The sequence below is a fragment of the Papaver somniferum genome, chromosome 7 (assembly GCF_003573695.1).
Source record: "Papaver somniferum cultivar HN1 chromosome 7, ASM357369v1, whole genome shotgun sequence".
Classification (NCBI taxonomy): Eukaryota; Viridiplantae; Streptophyta; class Magnoliopsida; order Ranunculales; family Papaveraceae; genus Papaver; species Papaver somniferum.
Window position 1 is genome coordinate 267,474,392 of NC_039364.1, and position 18,930 is coordinate 267,493,321.

At 37.8% G+C, this 18,930-nt stretch overlaps 1 protein-coding gene and 1 long non-coding RNA gene across 2 annotated transcripts; both read right to left on the reverse strand.

Moving 5' to 3' along the window:
• Nucleotides 1-1,632: 1,632 nt before the first annotated feature.
• LOC113296563 lies at nt 1,633-2,733 on the reverse strand. Its single transcript, XM_026544861.1, has one exon. It carries the CDS (start codon nt 2,731-2,733, stop codon nt 1,633-1,635), a length of 1,101 nt encoding a protein of 366 aa, XP_026400646.1.
• A 383-nt stretch (nt 2,734-3,116) lies between these two features.
• On the reverse strand, nt 3,117-4,160 carry LOC113300370. Its single transcript, XR_003335768.1, has 3 exons — nt 4,011-4,160; nt 3,555-3,917; nt 3,117-3,468 (listed from the first exon to the last, which is right to left on the reverse strand). It is a non-coding gene; the product is annotated as an uncharacterized LOC113300370 (long non-coding RNA).
• Nucleotides 4,161-18,930: the final 14,770 nt, after the last annotated feature.

The following is an 18,930-nucleotide window of genomic DNA, read 5'->3' on the forward strand; positions in this document are numbered from 1 at the left end:
TTTGAACCATTCCATCCGCATTGTACTTCACCTTGTAGATCCACTTCACACCAATAACTTCTTTGTCACTTGTCCTTGCTACTTTCTCCCATGTGTCGTTATCGTTAATGACAACAACTTCTTCTTCCATGGCTTTTATCCATACCGGTTCTTTTGATGCTTCTTCAAAATTTTCCGGTTCAACCGTACAATAGTTGCATCTTTCATACACTTCACTCAACCTATGCATCTTCTTTGGTGCCGATGGTGGTGATGTTGATGCACTAGTACTTGGAGACATACTTGGAGATGCTCCTTGTCTTGTATTTGGAGGTGTTTGAGGTAGTTCTTCCTCATTTTCTTCACCTTCTTCAACTTCATTTGTTGATGAATTTTCTTGCTCTTCATCAAGAATAATGGTTCTCTTCTCAATTTTATCTTCTTCCCAATTTCATGAAGTTCCTTCATCAAACAAGACATCACGACTTGTAATCATTGTGTTGTTCTTCAAGCTAAATAACCTATAACCTTTTGATTGGAGGCTATAGCCGAGAAATACACATTTCTCACTTGATTCATCAAGCTTTGTTCTCTTCACCTTTGGAATTTGAGAATAACACACACTACCAAAAACTTTGAGATGTCTTACCGATGGCTTTCTCCCATTCCATGCTTCAAAAGGAGTTTGGTTCCATACGACTTTTGTTGGACACCTATTCATCAAGTAGACGGCGGTGTTAACGGCTTCGGCCGAAAACTCTCTAGGCATACCCTTCTCATGAAGCATGGACTTCGCCATCTCCATCACGGTTTGGTTCTTTCTCTCGGAAACACCATTTTGTTGAGGAGTATAACCCACGGTTAGTTTCCTTTCCAAGCCTTCATCTTCACAAAATCTATCAAATTCTTTGTTGTTCTACTTTTTGCCTCTATCACTTCTTAAAACTTTGATGTGGTGACCACTTTGCTTTTCAACAAGGCTCTTGAACTTCTTGAAGATATTAAAAACTTCGGAATTTTTTCTCATGAAGTAGACCCAAGTCATACGAGTAAAGTCGTCAATGAATAAAATGAAGTATCTATTACCTCCATGAGTTGGTGTCTTCATTGGTCCACACACATCGGTATGTACCAAACCAAGAAGTTCTTTCGCTCTTCATGCTACATCCTTTGGGAATAGTTGGCGATGTTGCTTCCCAAGTGCACAACCTTCACACACTCCATCTTTGTGGTTGATATGTTGTGGAAGTCCTTGCACCATGTTCTTGTTAGAAAGCACCTTGAGACTATTGAAATTCAAATGCCCAAGCCTTTTATGCCATAACCATGTTTCATCAATGGTTTCCATCCTCAATGCAACGTTCTTCTTTTTTTCAAACACAATTGGAAAGCTTCTATTCTTCTCCATCTTGATACTCTTCATCACTTGTCTCTTATTCTTGTGTTTCTTGTCATAAATGGTGCAATATCCATCTTCAAAATGGACCGCGTACCCAAGCTCCACAAGTTTCCCAACACTAAGAAAATTTTGTGCCAAGTCCGGAACATACAATACATCTCTAATGTATTTTTCTCCATTGATAGTTTGCACGCGAATTGTACCTCTTCCGTTAGCTTGAACCGTATTTCCATCCCCCATCTTCACAAGAGAATTTATGGAAGTATCCATATCCACAAACAAGCTTTTTCACCGGACATATGAGTGGTACAACCACTATCCACAAACCAAACTTCGCTTTTGGAAGTTACCATGGCACTTTGACAAGCATAAAACATTTTTTGTTTTTCTTCTTTTTCTTCGGCTCTACCGGTTTGTTCTTCATCTTCTTTGTATCTGCAATGTTTCTCCAAATGTCCATACTTTTTGCATTTGCGACATTGTGGTTTTCCTTTGTTCCAACAATTCTTCTCCAAGTGACCATTCTTCTTGTAAAAATTGCATCTTGGTACTTGAAACGGATCACTTTTTGTATAGTTGTTGGAATTAGCTCCTCCTTTCTTCCATTTTTCTTTTCCTTTGAAGTTTGATGTTGATTCACCCTTGTACTCATTTTTCGTTGTTGCTGAATTTTTTGAATCCAAGTTGAATCTTGATTGAAATGCACTCTCAATTGATTTTTCGGAGTGTCTTAACAACCTTTGCTCATACACCTTCAAGGAGGCCCATAATTCTTGTGACTTTAATTTTGAGAAATCTTTAGTCTCTTCCAAAACCGCCATAATAGGTTCAAATTTTTCCGGCAAGCACATCAATATCTTCTCACAAATTCTTCTTTCCTCCATCTTCTCACCACACATCATCATATTATTAACAACCTCAACTACTCTAGATGAAAAATCATTTAAACATTCCTTCTCATTCATTCTAAGGTTCTCAAAATCTCTTCTATATGAATGTAATTTTAACTCTCTTACCTTCTTATTGCCTCCATACTCTTGTTGTAGAAGATCCCAAGCTTCTTTAGCTTTATAAGAATGGATTACTCTTGGTAGTATGGTGTCTCCAACTCCTTGTTGGATGTACATGGATGCTTTTGCATTCTTCCTCCTACTCTCCTTAAGTAAATCCTTTTGGTCTTGATCTAAGTTTGATGTATCTTCAATTTCATCATACCTATCTTCAACTATCTCCCACACTTCTTGAGACATGAACAAGGTTTTCATTTTAATTGCCCAAAAATCATAATTTTCTCCATGAAAAAGTGGTATTGAAGGTTGTTCAATGTATTGATTTGAGTAACTACTACTTGCCATATATGTAATTGAAGATTGATTGAAAAATTGAGGTTTTTTTCTTTTCTAGATCTAGATTTTAAAAACTTTGAATGTTGCTGATTTTTGATATTTAATGGGTAGAAATTGATTTTTTTCACTCACCAAGATCAAATCTAATAGATCTAAGCTCTAGATACCAATTGTTAGATGTTTGATTGAATTTATGATGAAGATTAGAAGGATTTTGATGGATAATGGAGTGGGAAACTAATAGTTTCTACTCACTCTATTTTCTTCTGATTTCTTTCTTCATAATAATTTTTCTCTCTACACATGGTCAATGTAAGACCATAGAGATAAGATGATATGCGGAAATCTATTGTCCATACAATTCTATTACTACTCATATTCTTACACTCCTATTAGATTTGAACATTACATTAACACTCAACAATCACCTTCCTAAACTAATTTTGCAGTGTCTTTCCAAAAAAAAAAACTAATTTTGCAGTGCTATTTAGCAGATGTACTCACGTGAAACCGCGTGAGAAAAAGAAATCTTAAGGCGTTACTAGTCTAGTTGCATGTCTCTAGACTATAAAGCACCTGCGTTGCCAATCTGATTTGATCATTTTCTTCTTCTCCTCAAACATTTTAGACAGTATTTAGAGTCAAAGATGACGAAAGATAGAAAGATTGGAGTAGCCATGGATTTCTCAACAAGTAGTCAGATTGCTCTACAATGGGCAGATGAGGAGTAGCCACAGCAAGAATCTGAAAGGAGAATTTTTCATGTCAGGACCATATGATAAGAAGTAACTAGCCATGAGAAACCGAATAAAAAACAGAAGTATTATTACCTCAAATCCCATCTTTTTGTACAGTGCCAGTGCTGGTATGTTATCCCGACGGACATGTAAATATACCAGAGTTATACCTCCTGTCATATCAAATTCAAGATAATCGGTTGCATTACAGCATTAGGTTTCCTCCTCACAGCTATGCCTGGAATTTGGATGACTGCATGACTGGAAGAGAACTTAAGCAGCAGTCGAAGGATGGCGGGATAGTCTTACCGTCTTCTTTTGCATTTTCAATTGAAAACTTCATCATGCTGCTTCCAACACCTTGCTGATGAGCACTTACGGCAACAGTTACGTTCTATGCCATATTTCTGTCATCCTCTTTTTTTTAAGGGGCTAAACAGGTTCACAGGCTTGTTCCTAGACAATCAATTATGGATTAAAATCTTAGGTGATTCTTAACATCAAATTGATAACTTAAATTACAAAATTATCCAAGTACGTATAATGCACCTCGCCTCAGGATAAGTCTCTCCCTATAACAGGTACTTCACACGAAAATCCGGAGTTCCTATGGAAATTTCAAACATGGCATGAAGCACACTCTCGCCTTCTTATCTTACAGAAATAATGCACATGAAGGTTCTCAATAATGCCCTGTACATCGCCTTATTATCACATTAAAACTTCTGCATCGAAAGTAAGCGAATAAGTAGAACTATTCTTATGTGATGCATTTGCTAATTTTCAGTAGTGGGAGTGTAGTTTTACCTGCTCGGCTTACTGCTTTACGAACTGGTCGTGTAATGGATCGATCTTCAATTCTTCATAAAGTCCTGCTTTCAACCATGCTGATGCCTACTCAAAAAAACAACCCTAATTAAACCCACCTTCAATATCTAATTCCATAATACAATTTTAAAGCAGAATTTCAAATTACTGAAAATTACCCAAAACTCTTAATTATCTGAAGAAATCGATTCTTCATTGTCTCCAGGAAATGCACATATAAACAATTAAACAAATAAGAACATTCTGCCTGATCACATTCACAGAGAAATGCATGACTATATAGCAAGATTCATCAAGATTCCAAAGAATGAATTAGAATAGAATTAAGACAATGATCTCAAGTTGTTGCTGGAGAAACAGGAACTGATTTGCTAGCAGAATGTGAAGAAAATGCAAGAACTTGGGATTAATTGGATTCCCTGTAGGTGTCAAATGAACCAAACCCAACTCATGCAATGTTAAAAACCCATCTTATTGCAGGATACAGAATTATGTGACCCAAATTGGTTACATGCCATTTTCACCTTCTTTTTTTTCCTATGATTCTCTCAATTTCTCACCCACCGGTGGTGAGATCTGAGCACCTGCGTGGTCAAGCGTTTGGATTGTGAGGAATGTACACACAATTAACGCACAGTTGAATACAGCACAGTTGAATACAGAAATAAATAAAAAAAACCATCAATTTTAGTTTTTATTAAAATTATACATGGAAATATAGATCACAAGAAATGTTTAAGAAATACAATTATGCTTGGATCTTTTAAACGATTACATTCTTGTAAAGCAAAGAATTATAGAACTTCGCTTTGTCAAACTAACAAAGAAGATAACTAAGTCAAACGAATCTTAACAAAATTGCAAACAATCTCAAGGTGGCGCTACCGCGAGAGTGCAGTGGAAGATTTAACATAATTGAGAGGAAAAATCATAGTATGAAAATGTTTTGTGTTGTTGATGATTAACACGTCTGCTGCCATGAGATTCTGTTGTAGATGCTGTTATGAAGGAGGAGGCGCTTCCTGTTGCTTGTTCTTGGGTTAGGGTTTGTTTCAGAAGATGGAGGCGGAAATAGAAGGATGGATAAGAAAACTATTCTATTTATAAGACTTACAAATTCTACACACTCAGTTTAGGATTCATTTCTTATTGTTAGTTAGGCCCGTCAATGGATACCGATTTTCCGTTAGCCGATACCGATAATCCTCTAGCCGTTACTGTTACCGTCCGACATAGCGGTAAACGGATATCCGATACCGATAAGTTAACGGATAATCCTTTCTTAACGTAACTGTAGTGGAACCGTGCATTTCCGTTAGGTTTAGTTCCGTTATCCGCTAACGTGCGTATTGCACGTGTAAATTTTTTCACTTGTGTTGTGTTTGTGTATCGTCGAAAATGGAGATGGAGTCATGGAGATGTCTTTTTCTTTTCAAAAAACATGATTTTTTCTTTTGCTAGAAGCCTAGAACATCTGAATATTTGTATGTCTGTTTTTCTATGTGTGTGGCATGGATTTAAAACCTGTTTTGTTGGATTTAATACCTGATATGTGTTTTTAGCCTATTTTCTGTTTGTACTGGATGGTAACGGATAAATATCCGTTATCCGGTAAATCCAACGTAACAGCAACGTTTTTGATTTTTCTATTTCCGCCGGAACTTAACGGATAACGGATTTCCGCTAAATTTTAATGGCAGCGGCAGCGGAAGAGACAATATCCGTTACGTTAACATCCATTGACAGCCCTATTGTTAGTTTTTGATCCAACGGTCCTAAAGTGGATACAACATGTAGTTGTCTTGTTCCTTTATCAAAATGGCATGGGGTGTTTTTCTTTGCAGCTGCAGCCAAATTGTTTGCAACTTCTTTTACGGAGCTTGCTTCCTCTTGCAGTGTAGTCGGTCTCGGCATTCGCTGCTCTTGTAATTCTTTTACAATCAATTTTGTTTTTCTAAAGGAAAAATGGTTGTGAAATCCATTATCGTTCCAATTGGAGGACGTTTTCGCTCACTGTTCATTATAAGCGCTAGATTATGCTCCGATCTATGATGGGTCAGCACACAAACTTTGTAAATATGAAGGCTAGTCCTAGAGGTTTTGATGTAGTACAAGTAATTCCAAGCATTGACACTAAAGAACTAAATAAAAAAAGAATGATCCGTCTGCATATCCAATAGTATAGTGGTTAGTTAGTGGCCCCTAAATACATTTTCGAAATAAAAAGGTTATATTAAACGAAAAAAGATCCAAGCCAGGGCCAGGAACCAAGAGATACAATTACAGAAGAGACCGCATAAGACATCCGACCGTCTAGCGAGGATCATTGCTTACACGAAAATTTAACTACAGACCATCTCGCAAAAGCGACAAAAACCTGCAGACATTTAGTATATCAAATCTTTATATACTAAATTGCTTAATCCTATGGGATCAGTTTCTAGTGAGATTAAAAGATTTTGGCAGGGTCTTTGGCGCATGGATACCTCCCAAAGAATAAAGCTTTTCACTTCGAAGTGTTTGCAGAACACTCTTCCAACAAGAGAGAAATTAGGCTCAGTTCTTGATGTGGAAACACAGTGTATTTTCTGTAAATAGGACATTGAATCAACTTACCATATGTTCTTTGGTTGTTCTTATGCTCAAGAAGTATGGAATCTACCAACTATGGCATCACAGGGAGTAAACTCTAACTCTATTTCAAATAATACTTCTTTCTTAGATAAATACAATGAATGGTTGACATGTGACATAAATTCTATATCTATGGCTCTAGCTGCAACTAAATGTTGGTTCATATGGAAAGAAAGATGCTTGAGTGTGTTTGAAAAACAAGAAAGAACACCAGGAAAACTTGTTGTAGATATCACAAGGAATTTTGCATATTGGCATCCACAAACACTTAACATTGACACAACACATCCTAGAATTAAGACAGTGATGTTGAAGCCATGGAACTTTCCCGCAAAAGATACTCTCAAATTAAACTGTGATGCCTCCTGGGTTTCAAAATACACTGATGCAGGTTTTGGTTGTGTGCTTCGAAATTGGTTAGGAAAAGGCAAAGGAGCAGCAATGGGAGTTTTCAGAACATCAACATCAGAAGAAGCAGAAGCTCTGGCTCTTCTGTAAACTACCAGACGGGCTAATCAGAATAATCTACATAATCTGGTCATAGAGGGAGACAATCAACTCACTATCAACTATCTGTAGGGGAAATCGGTTTCATTTCAATGGAAAAGTATACCTATTTTGGAAGAAGTAAAATCAGAATCATCTAAACTAGTTTCTTTTTTGGGCTTTAAACATGTCGACAGGCGAGCCAACAAGGTTGCAGACTTATTAGCCAAGAAAGGGAGAAAGGAACACTTGACGGCATGTCGGTTTAATTATGTACCTATGTTGTTATTTACTTCAATTACTTATGACTCTGTCAAAGCACAACAACTATGTAACAACCAAAACTCTCTTGTAATCGTTACAGAAACTATTAATTCTGAAGATTCAGTCACCAGCAGAACAATTTCTACACAGTTGATTCCAAATGGGTCTAAATCAAGGAATTAACTTTCTGCTTGGCAATATATCTTATTTTCAAAAAAAAAGAGTAAGTAGTAAGTTTTTGGGGTTTTTCTGACCTCTTTTCTTGCTACTTATTCTGCTTTGTAATTTTGCTATTCATTAATACATTTTGGACTTCCAAAAAAAAAAATCTAATGTATCATGAAAATAGTGTAATAGTAGTTAATTTTTCTACATATGGACTAATCTAACAGCATAAAATCTTGCTTTCTTCATATAATTGTGTAATTAATGTATTTGATATACCATACGATCGACTATGATTTTAGTATATAAAAAAATTATTTAATTAGCATATGTAAAAACATGTACGTGTCCTAATGATTTTAAGTTTTGGAGGTCCCTGTATCCGTGTCGTGTCCCGTGTCCGTGCTTCCCAGGGTGCCACAGACAGACCACACTGCACAGTATATCGGACAATTTGAGAATAATTAGCAAATTTATTCTTACACCTAAGTGACATCTTTCAAAATTTACTTTTACCATTTCGTGACAAGTCTATAAAGATTACATCCAGAGAGACAAAACTAGCCAAATAAAACCAAGGTGACCAAACATGTGGTACAAAAAATCCAGCCATATTATTTTTAATAAATGAAAACCATTTAATTAAAAAGTGATACAAAAACCCCAGGTCAAATAATAATGTGCAAATTTAGTTTTTATTACTTTAAAAAAAGCCAAACATACCCTTTTTACCTTGTCTTCTTCTCCTTCTTCTCTCCTTTCTTTTTTCTATTTCTGCGGTCTTCATCTCCCCACCACCATTAACACCAGCAGCAACAAATATCTCTCCATGAACACCATCGCAAGAACTCCATCACCACCAGCAACAACACCTCCGTCACAACCAGCAGCAACACCTTCGTCTCCTCCACGAAACCTTCGTCTCTTTTTCTTCTATTTCTATTCAGATCTATCACCAACAATAGCTCCGTCACCATCAAACCAACCGATGTGTCCATATCCGCCACCAACAGAACCTCCGTCTCCTCCATTAACACCATCATCACCTCCGTCTCCTCCATTAACACCATCATCACCTTCTTCTTCTCCGTCTACCGATTTTCCATCAACAACACCGCCTCTTATTTTTGTTTTTCCCACCAGTACGTCAGATCCGCCACCAACACTACTTCTACCTCCTCCTTTTATCATCTAAAACCACCACCAATACCTTCAAATCGGCCACCAACAAAACCTCATCTACAATCAACACCAGTACCTGCAGATCCGCTCCCAACATCACCTCCGCCTCCTCGTTCAATCCTCTACAATCACCACCACCACCTTATGATGTTTTCATCACCAGCAAATGATGATACATCTTCAAAGTCGAAATCAATATTGTATTGGGAAATGACAGATTTATGATGAAACCAAAATTGGTTTCATCAAATTCTGACAGTTTTGGTTGGTGAAAACAGTAAACTAATGATGAAACAAAATTTGGTTTCATCATAAACTTGCCTATTTTCTGTCATGAAACCAAAGATTTTAATGATGAAAATTAAGTTTATGATGAAACCAAATTTTGGTTTCACCTGATTTTTGCCTAGTTTATTCGGTCTGACTTGGAAGACGGCATGTTTGGTTTCATCATTGAAGTTATGTTGGTGAAATGACAATATGTGGTTTCGATTGTATGTAGAATGGTGGTTTTGATTATATGTGTGTATGAATTGGGAGAATGTGTATAGCAGGGTCTGGTACTGGTACTCCAGGTATTGATGAAGAAGTTTTGTTGGTAGTGGTGGCCTTAACTGAAGTTATGGAAGTGATAAAGAATGGATTAACTGAGTAAGGGTGGTGCTAAGGTAATGAGAGTTGTAGTTGAGCTTCAGGTGTTGCATAAATGACTGGTATGGGTTACAATTAAAGAGGTGTATGTCTGCATTGTTAAAAGTGTAATGAATTGGCTGAAGTTGATGAAATTAGGTTTCATCGTATTTTTTCATTTTGTTGAATATTAATATTTGTGAAGCCAATTTTTGATGGTGGGATACAGGTGGATTATTTTTTGTTGAAACTGGTTGTAGTTGAGGGGGTAATGGTAGTGGTGGTTGTGGTGCTGGTGGTTGTGGCAGCGATGGGGGTGGTGCAGTTGACAGTGGTGGTAGGTTTCATCTTATTGTGGATTGTTTTTTTGTTGAAAGTAGTCTTAGTTAAGGAGGTAATGGTAGTGGTGGTTGTGGTGGCGATGGGGGCGGTGCAGTTGACGGTGGTGGAAGGTTTCATCTTATTGTGTTTCATTTTTTCTTCTTCTTCTTTCTCCTTTCTTTTATGATGAAACCAAAATTTGGTTTCATCTTATTTTGGTGAAACCAATTTTTGGTTTCATCATTTTTCTGGTGGTGGCACGGTGGAGGCGGCGGTGGTCGGTAGAGGCGGCGGTGGTCGGTGGTGGCGGCGGCGGCGGAGAAGGTGGTCGGTGGCGGCGGCGACGACGGGCGGTGATGTTGTTGCTGGTGGTGGGTTGTTGTTCGTGGTGATAATATAATAAAATTTAAAGGTTGGGTTGATTTTTGTTTTTATTGGGGTGATTTAAATAGTAGAAGGGTAATATAGACAGTTTATGTTAAATGGGGTTTTTGTGAACATTTTGTTTTGGTGGAGTTTTTGTGCATGGATATGACACTTTTGGGTTATAACTCGCGGACCGCCAGAGAGAATTGAAATAGATGGTGATTGCTACATCGATCAGCTGATGATCGGAAATCTAATCCACATGCGTTGGAATGGTTGTTAAAGACTAATTCTCCATAGTTAAAATATAATAATTGTTAATTTTGTTTCACTAAATATAATAATTGTTAATTTTGTTTCACTTCTGCTAATAGTCTTATGGGAGTTGGGCTTCAGAGATGACCTTTGTAGTAGCAATTCCAGACCCATATGAGAAGATCCAACTTCCAAGCACTTCAAAATATTTTATGCTCATACGATACAGGAGGGTCTCTCTCCGTTGCTAAGATTAGCAGCAGCATTCTTAATCTTAGCAAAATGATTGCCCCTTGGTAGTTGCTGACAATGACATCGGAAGCAACCTAGCACCTTCATGCTTTATCTCTATCATCCTGTCGCATCACATTTCACCATTACCATTCCCACACCCCATAACTAAATGGTGGCGCCGAGCGCCCCCACTGCAAACTTTTAAGAACTGGTTGCTTTTGCTGGCTCTCAAGGCTTCCAAACATATCAGACAAATTGGATATGAGCAACTCAAACAGCTCATTATCGGCATAGAACGCAGAGAGTAACTAACAATCTCGATAACTATTCCCCTGATAACTATTCCTATATTTGAATATTTGTCACACTTGTTTATATGGACTTTACAATGAACGGTTCCGTATGTACCATTCTTCTTATGCTAGGTCTCACTGAATACTACCGTCAGAACTTTACATTTCGGACAAAACCTTTGTTAGTTTTCAAGAATGAGTAAAGGGTCGGGATCGTGTAACAAAATGTTTTGACAATACATTTTGACAAACGCTACGAACCGTTAAATTCCCAATATCTAGTGGCTCATACCACTGCCTACGTGGCAGCATAACTAATCTCATTTTGTGTTTAGCCGGCTTTGGCTCAAGGGAAATATAATTACCGAGATTTTTTTCTTCTTCTTTTTGGTTAGGGTTTATCAAGATCTTATATTTTCCATTAGTAGATGAGTCTGAATAGCTATTTGTAGATACAAGATAGGACGAATATGATTATTTATGTGGTAAATTCAAGGATACAAAAGATACGTAATGAACAAAGCTTATAAATTTATAAAGTTTTACCATCACAGTCTCACGGACCTTCATATCTTCATGATGGCACGCATCACAAGTTCATTTGGGCAATCAAGATCAGGGCATGTAGATGATGATTCATCATTTTTATATATAATTTTCATTGGACAAATAATCCCCCTTCCACTTACTGTTGCAGGCCTGAAAATTTTAATCGCGAGACAAAATTAGGGGAACATACATTGTTGATTGTTATTACTACTCCGGTTAATCATTGCAGCAATAGATTGTTTTTACCACTCCAATTGATCATTGCGGCAATAGAAATTTCTTTTTAACCAATGTAATCAACTTACCTTTATAGCTTAGAATTTCTAAAAGACTCCGTTGTTATTTATGTTTACGGGTTATCAATCAGCACTGATGATCAAGTATGAAAGACTCTTGTTAGTGATGATGAAAGATTCTTGTTAGTGATGATAAGTCTGATAAGGCAAAGACTGTGATTAACATAGAAGGTTTTTCTTAATCTCCATATAAGTAGTTCCAAACAAGGAATAGCGTTAGTTAGATGCCACGTAGGTTAATGTTTTCAACCATTTGATAAATTTTATTTAATGGCCTAGAAATTTTGTCAAAATATTTTGTTACAGGATCCCGACCCATGAGTAAAATGTAACTACAGATTTATGCTGCAGACGTATAGGTTCTGTTCTTCCAGATGAGGAGTGCCTCTGCAAGTATCTGAAAGGAGAATTTTCCATGTCAGGACCAGTTCATTGTTATTGATCAAAAGTAACTAACCATCAGAAACTGAATCAAAAACAGATAAAAGTATTATTACCTCAAATCCCATCTTTATGTACAGTGCCAATGCTGGTTTGTTATCCCGACGGACATGTAAGAATACCTGATTTATACAGAATTCAAGATAATCAGTTGCATTAGTTTTCCTCCTCGTGCAATTTAGATGACTGGAAGAGAACTTAAGCAGTCAAACGACGGAGGGATGGATAGTCTTACCATCTTCTTTTCCAGATTCAAACTTCAGCATGCTGCTTCGAACACCTTGTTGCGTGCAATTTCAGTTACAGTTACACTCGAGATTATGCCATATTTCTGCGATCCTCTTTCTTTGAAGGTGCTAAATGAACTCACAGGCTTCCAAAGTTCCTGCACAATCAAGGGCAAATATCAAATTGCTAATTATCGCCTTCCTTTCTTGCAACAATAATGCACATCGACGGTTTTTAAATAACGTGTCGTACATTGCCATATTATCACATTAAACTACTGCATCGACAGTAAGCCAATAAGCAATAGTGGTAAGTGTAGTTTTACCTGCTTGGCGTATTGGTTTATGAACTGGTTGTGTGATGGATCTTCATAAAGTCCTTGTGTTTCAACCTGCTGATGCCTACTCAAAAAACAAACCAAATTAAACCCACCTTCAAAATCGAAAATTACCCAAAACTCTTCATCAAGTTTGGCTTCTCCAACCACATACTCTCCATTATCCGACGATTACAATAAAAAAATACATCAGTAAGCGGAACATGGTAATGGCAGAACATGACTAATCACTATATGAATTTGAGAAAAGATTGCAATAAACATGGAGCATTTCTACATCACAAAGACTTATCAAGGTTTAAGACTCACACATCAAGGAACTATGACAAAAGCATATGTACTAACAAAAGCATATTAATTACCAACTTGCCCCATCACAGTAACTATGACAAAAGAGCCTCACTTGGATGTCAAACCCATAGCTTCTGTTAGTAATCATCACTAGGGCACAGTTCAAAAAGATACTTGACGACTTACTAAACCTGATACATACATGTCATACAAAATCTCGTTCCCTCGGTAAACAAAGTTTGAATTGTTCATAACCAGAAAAGAACAGGTGAAAGTCTACCAATCTTTGACAAAAAAAAAAGCTTAATTGGAGCATGCTCCGTAGCAGTTTAGAGTTTTCATCATTTAGATAGATCATGTCCAGCAAAACCTCTTCAGGATGCAAACAAAGAAAGGTGGCAGAAAAAAATGAACACACAACCACTTGAAAACAAATGATGCAAGGCTGGTAAAACATATTGAAATTCAATCTCTTTCAAGAGTTAGAATATACTTGATTCCCCAGCGTGTCCCTGGCAAACGTATCAACCAACAAGATCGCTCACCTAATCAAACATAGCCAACTAGAATCTGAATGAAAAAATTTTCATGTCAGGACCAGCTGATTGTTATTGATCAAAAGTATTATTACCTGAATCCCATCTTTCTGTACAGTGCCAGTTCTAGATTGTTATCCCTCAGAATACCTGCTTTATACCTCATGTCACATCACTGGAAGAGAACTTAAGCAGCAGTCGAAGAGCGGAGGGATGGACAGTCTACCATCTTCTTTCGCAGTTTCAATTGCAAACTTCAGATGCTTCTTCAAACACCTTGTTGACGTGCAACTTCGGTTACAGTTATGTTCGAGATTATGCCATATGTTTTTGATCCTCTTTTTTTTTTAAGGTGCTAAACAAACTCATAGGCTTCCAAAGTTCCTGCGCAATCAAGGGATTCAAATCTTAGGTGATTCTCAACATTAAATTGCCCCAAATTAGAAAATTATCGAAGTACGCATGATGCACTTCAGGATAGGATAAGTTTCCCCTGTAACAGGTACTTGACACGAAAATCCAGATTTCCGATGACTTTTTAAGCATGGCATTAAATACAATCTCGCCTTCCTTTATTACAACAATAATGCACATGAACAGTTCTAAATAACACGGCATACATCGCCTTATTAAACTCCTGCATCGAAAGTAAGCCAATAAGCAACTCTACCATTCTCATGTAATGCATTTACTAATTTTCGGTAGTGTAAGTGTAGTATTACCTGCTCGACGTATTCCTTTACGAACTAGTCGTCTGATGCAATTTCATAAAGTCCTTCTGCTTTCAACCATGCTGATGACTACTCAGAAAATAACTTATATTAAACCCACCTTCAAAATCTAATTCGAAAAAACAAATTCAATGCAGAAATTTGCTGCCTTCGCCCGGCTAAGTTGTATTATGCCCAATATATTTTGCTACCTTCGCCCGGCTAAGTTGTATTATGCCCAATATATTTTGTCTTCTGCTCTTGGGGTGCAGCAAGGTGACCCCCTCGGTCCTTTGCTATTTGTTTTGACTCTTCACCCCTTAGTGAAGTCCATTACTTCTTGTTGCACTCTTGATTTGCATGCATGGTACCTGGATGATGGTACATTTGTTGGGGATACTTTGGAGGTAGCTAAGGCTTTGCGTATAATTGAAACTGAAGGTCCAAGCAGGGGGTTACACCTCAATATAAAGAAAACAAAATTATTTTGGCCTTCCCTCGATCCCAGAAGTACAACAGATGGTGTTTTCCCCTCAGATATTGGTAGACCTTCTAAGGGTGTTAAACTTTTGGGTGGTCCTGTGAGTTTGGATATGGACTTCACCAGCAACATGTTGTTGAACAGAGTGCACAAAACTGTTCAATTAATGGATGCGATCAAAAAAACTCAAGGATCCTCAAAGTGAGATGCTTTTACTTCGCAATTGTACTGGTGTGTATAGACTTTATTTTGCAATGCGAACTACCAATCCTGCTGCTCTACAACCTTCCACCGATCTTTATGATGACAAGTTATATCAGTATTTGAGGCTTCTTATTACTGGAGATGGTGCGGGTTTTGGTCCTCTACAGAAGAGATTAGCTACCTTTCCTATTAAAGATGGTGGACTTGGCATTTATACCATGGATGACACTCGTGCTTACTGTTTTCTTGCTTCTCAGAGCCAGACTACTTCAGTGCAGAAAATGATCCTTGGTGATTTATTTTCAACAGACAGAAGTTCATTTTATCGGTTGGCTCTTCAGACCTTTATCCAGGTATGTGCATTACCGTCTACTTACTGCGTCGATGATTCTGCCCCCTCTTCCATGCATTCCCTAGCAGTAGTTTATTTTGATGCAGTCAAGAAGCAAATCCCAGACCAATTTCATATGTTTGCAAGATATTCCGCACTATGGAAATGTAACCGTGTCAAGTATTCCCAAGATTATCTTTTGGCGGTGCCCATTAGTGGGCTTAATCAATGCCTCGGACCTCGACAATTTAGAGCTCTGCTTTGTTATCGTCTTGGTATCCCTCTGTTTGTTGGAAATAGTTTATGCCCAAGTTGCAACAAACCTATGGAAACTTTTGGAGATCATGCGCTTCATTGTGCTAAGGATATTGGATATAAGTTTCGTCATGATGTCGTTCGTGATGTTGTCTTTGATATTTGTTACAAAGCCAATGTGCCTGCGTGCAAGGAGATTTCTCTTAGTCTTCGGTCAGATGATGACAAAGATATGAAGCCCGCTGATATCCTTGTTCTCAACTGGGAAAATGGGAAAGATGTTTGTATGGATGTTACAGGTGTCTCTCCATTCACTGGCGATGGTGTCCGCTCCTTTGTCCCTGGTAAGGCTATTTCTGGTGTTGTTTCACGTAAACATACCAAATACTCGGACAAGTGTGTTGCAGTGGGTATGGGTTGGGTGTTCTGGCTTTTTCTACCTTAAGAGAACTTGGTGAGGATACTTTAGCTTTTTTCAAGCGTCTGAAGCATTGTTTATTTAGCAATGACACTAGTAGTGGCGTAGGTAGATTCATTTTTTATAGATTAGATTTTGCTGTTCAAAGAGGAGTTGGAGTCCAGCTTGTCGCTAGGTTACCAACCAAAAGCTTTGTTTGATTTATATTTTAAAATTTATATTTTGTTAGTTTTTATTATTATTTCTTAAAAAAAAAATCTATTCTTTCTCTATCATATAGTTTTAAATCAGATCTTTCTAATCAATATTCTATGTGTTCTTCTTAGGTCGGTGGTGCTCTTGGATGACTGCTTGAAGAGTTAGAGTGGTTTTGCCTGACTTTTTCCTTATCATCCGAACCCAAGTTGATTCAGCCCTCCTTCTTTAAGTGTATATTTGCTTTATTCTACTGTGGATTTCTCTATACTCTTTATAATCATTTATTACCCTAATTATCCCTGACTTCTCTCTCCCACGCTTATGGAAAATTTAAGGTCCAACTGCCGTCATACCTCTATCATTAGGTTTCACAGAATTAAGAAGAAATCAAACAAGTGTCCAACATTCAGTCATGAAAACAGCGACCACCAATTTTATATTACTTGGTTCTTTATCGTTTTATTTTCCTTATCTGTATACAAATCTTTTTACTCTGAGACACAAAACCTTTCTTTTATTCTCTCAACAAAGCATAGCTTTTCTCGGTTCCAAGACATGGAAAGTTCTCTGCTTTTCAGCAGACTGAAAGCTCTAAAGCTCCCTGATATTACAGCTGAAGATTTGGTTCAAGGCGCTGCTAACTGGAAGTTCAGTTTCTTGGGTAAAATATACTCCATAAAATATTTTGCCGTTACTGAACTAGACAAGGAATTGAAAAAGTTGTGGGTCAAAAGTAAAGAGATCTTTATCAAAAAGGAGGATGATGACACGTTCATGATAAAGTTTTACTCACAAGAAGAGTACGATATGGTATTAAAATTTCGTCATTGGTTTGTTGAAGGCGATCTCATGACACTGGTGCCATGGGATCCATATATTCGGAAGAGTTTAGTCGATCTTGCTAAGGTTCTTTTATGGCTTAGACTATATAACATGCAGCCAGAGTTTGCTTATCCGTCCATCGTCTCAGGAATAGCATCAGCAATGGGTGAGGTGAAGGAACTTGACCCAAAGGATTGTTGGTGGGCTCGGAAATGTGTATAAAATTGAAGTGAAATGAAAACGGGCCTACAGTAATACCGCAAGTGCACGGTCGTCAGTTGTAGCTCGTGCAAGTACGGGTCGATCCACAGAGACTGGGGGTGTTTGGAGTTTCTAGCTATTTGGGCTCTAAATTGCTATTGGGCTTCTAATTGTGCTTTGGGCTTAGTGGGTTTTTGTAACAATGAAATGGTTTTGGGCTCAGTGGGCTTTTGGATTGACTGTGAACTTATGGGCTTTTGGTCTTTTGAGTTGCACTGGGCTTTGGGCTAACAGTGAACTGGGCTTAGTAACAGTGAATTGGGCCTTAGACCTTAACCTGAACTGTGGCTGGGCCTTGAACCTGGGCTTTTATTGAGTTCACAGTGGGCTTTTGTTATGAATCTGGGCTTCAGCAGTAGCAGAAGCAGTGCACAGCAGCAGATGCTCAGCAGGGAAAGGGAGAGCAGCAGCAGTGCAAAGGGCAAGTGCACAGCAGCCGCAACAGCAACAGCAAGTAGTAGCAGCAGGGGGAGAACAAGGCAGCAGAGCACTAGGCAGTGAATGCAGTAACAAGAACAGGAGAAACAAAAGAGAAGAAAGAGCAAATAGTGGCAGTGAAACTGTGAGATTTACAAAGCAATGAAGATGGTAGTGAAACAAACTAACAATGATCATGGGAAAGAAGCAAAAATCAGTGGCAATGAGGCACAAAGGCAGTTAGCCTAAGGCAAGGGAGCAACAATGAAACAAATGGTAACAGTGAAGTAAATGTGACAGTACAATGAAACTACAAGCAGAGAACAATGGAACCAAGGCCTAAGCCAAGGGCAGGGAAGATGGTGAAGCTAACAGTGATGACAATGCAAGGCCAAGGCAGTGGCTCTAGGCATACAAATGGAATGGAAAGAGAATTAGCTTGCTATGAGCACTAATTTCTCCCATTGCTCAATCAAAACAATACATCCTAAGCATACAAATGGAATGGAAAGAGAATTAGCTTGCTATGAGCACTAATTTCTCCCATTGCTCAATCAAATCAGTGCACTGAGGTTTCTAGCCTAACATTCCACTATACATGTATCACATAACAGGTACATTAACATTACATGGAACACAAACATCAACAGGAACATGCACTAGGAAAATTGAAAATGAAATTCACATGAGATTAAAACTAACATAAACCTAGAATTAGACTATAACAACATGGATTAAACAAAACAACTAGCTATAAACATGACATGAAATTAAAGAAAACAGCAAATATAAACATTAACAGTTAACTTAGCAGTGAGATAAACATGAACATGGCATAAAAATGGAAGAAACAGTGAACAAAAAGATTGTAAAAGAAAACTGAAATTACACAGAACATGAAAGTCCTGGACGCCGGCTATTCCAGGCATGAAAATTACACACACCACAGTCCCCTTTTTATACCCAATTTACATTTTAGGGTTCTTACACCCAATTCCCAAATTACAGACAAAATTAGGGTCTGTGAAAAGTTAAC

What these genes read in the sequence shown, in the direction of transcription:
- LOC113296563 (XM_026544861.1), bottom strand. Translation starts at nt 2,733, where the DNA reads ATGGCAAGTAGTAGTTACTCAAATCAATACATTGAACAACCTTCAATA.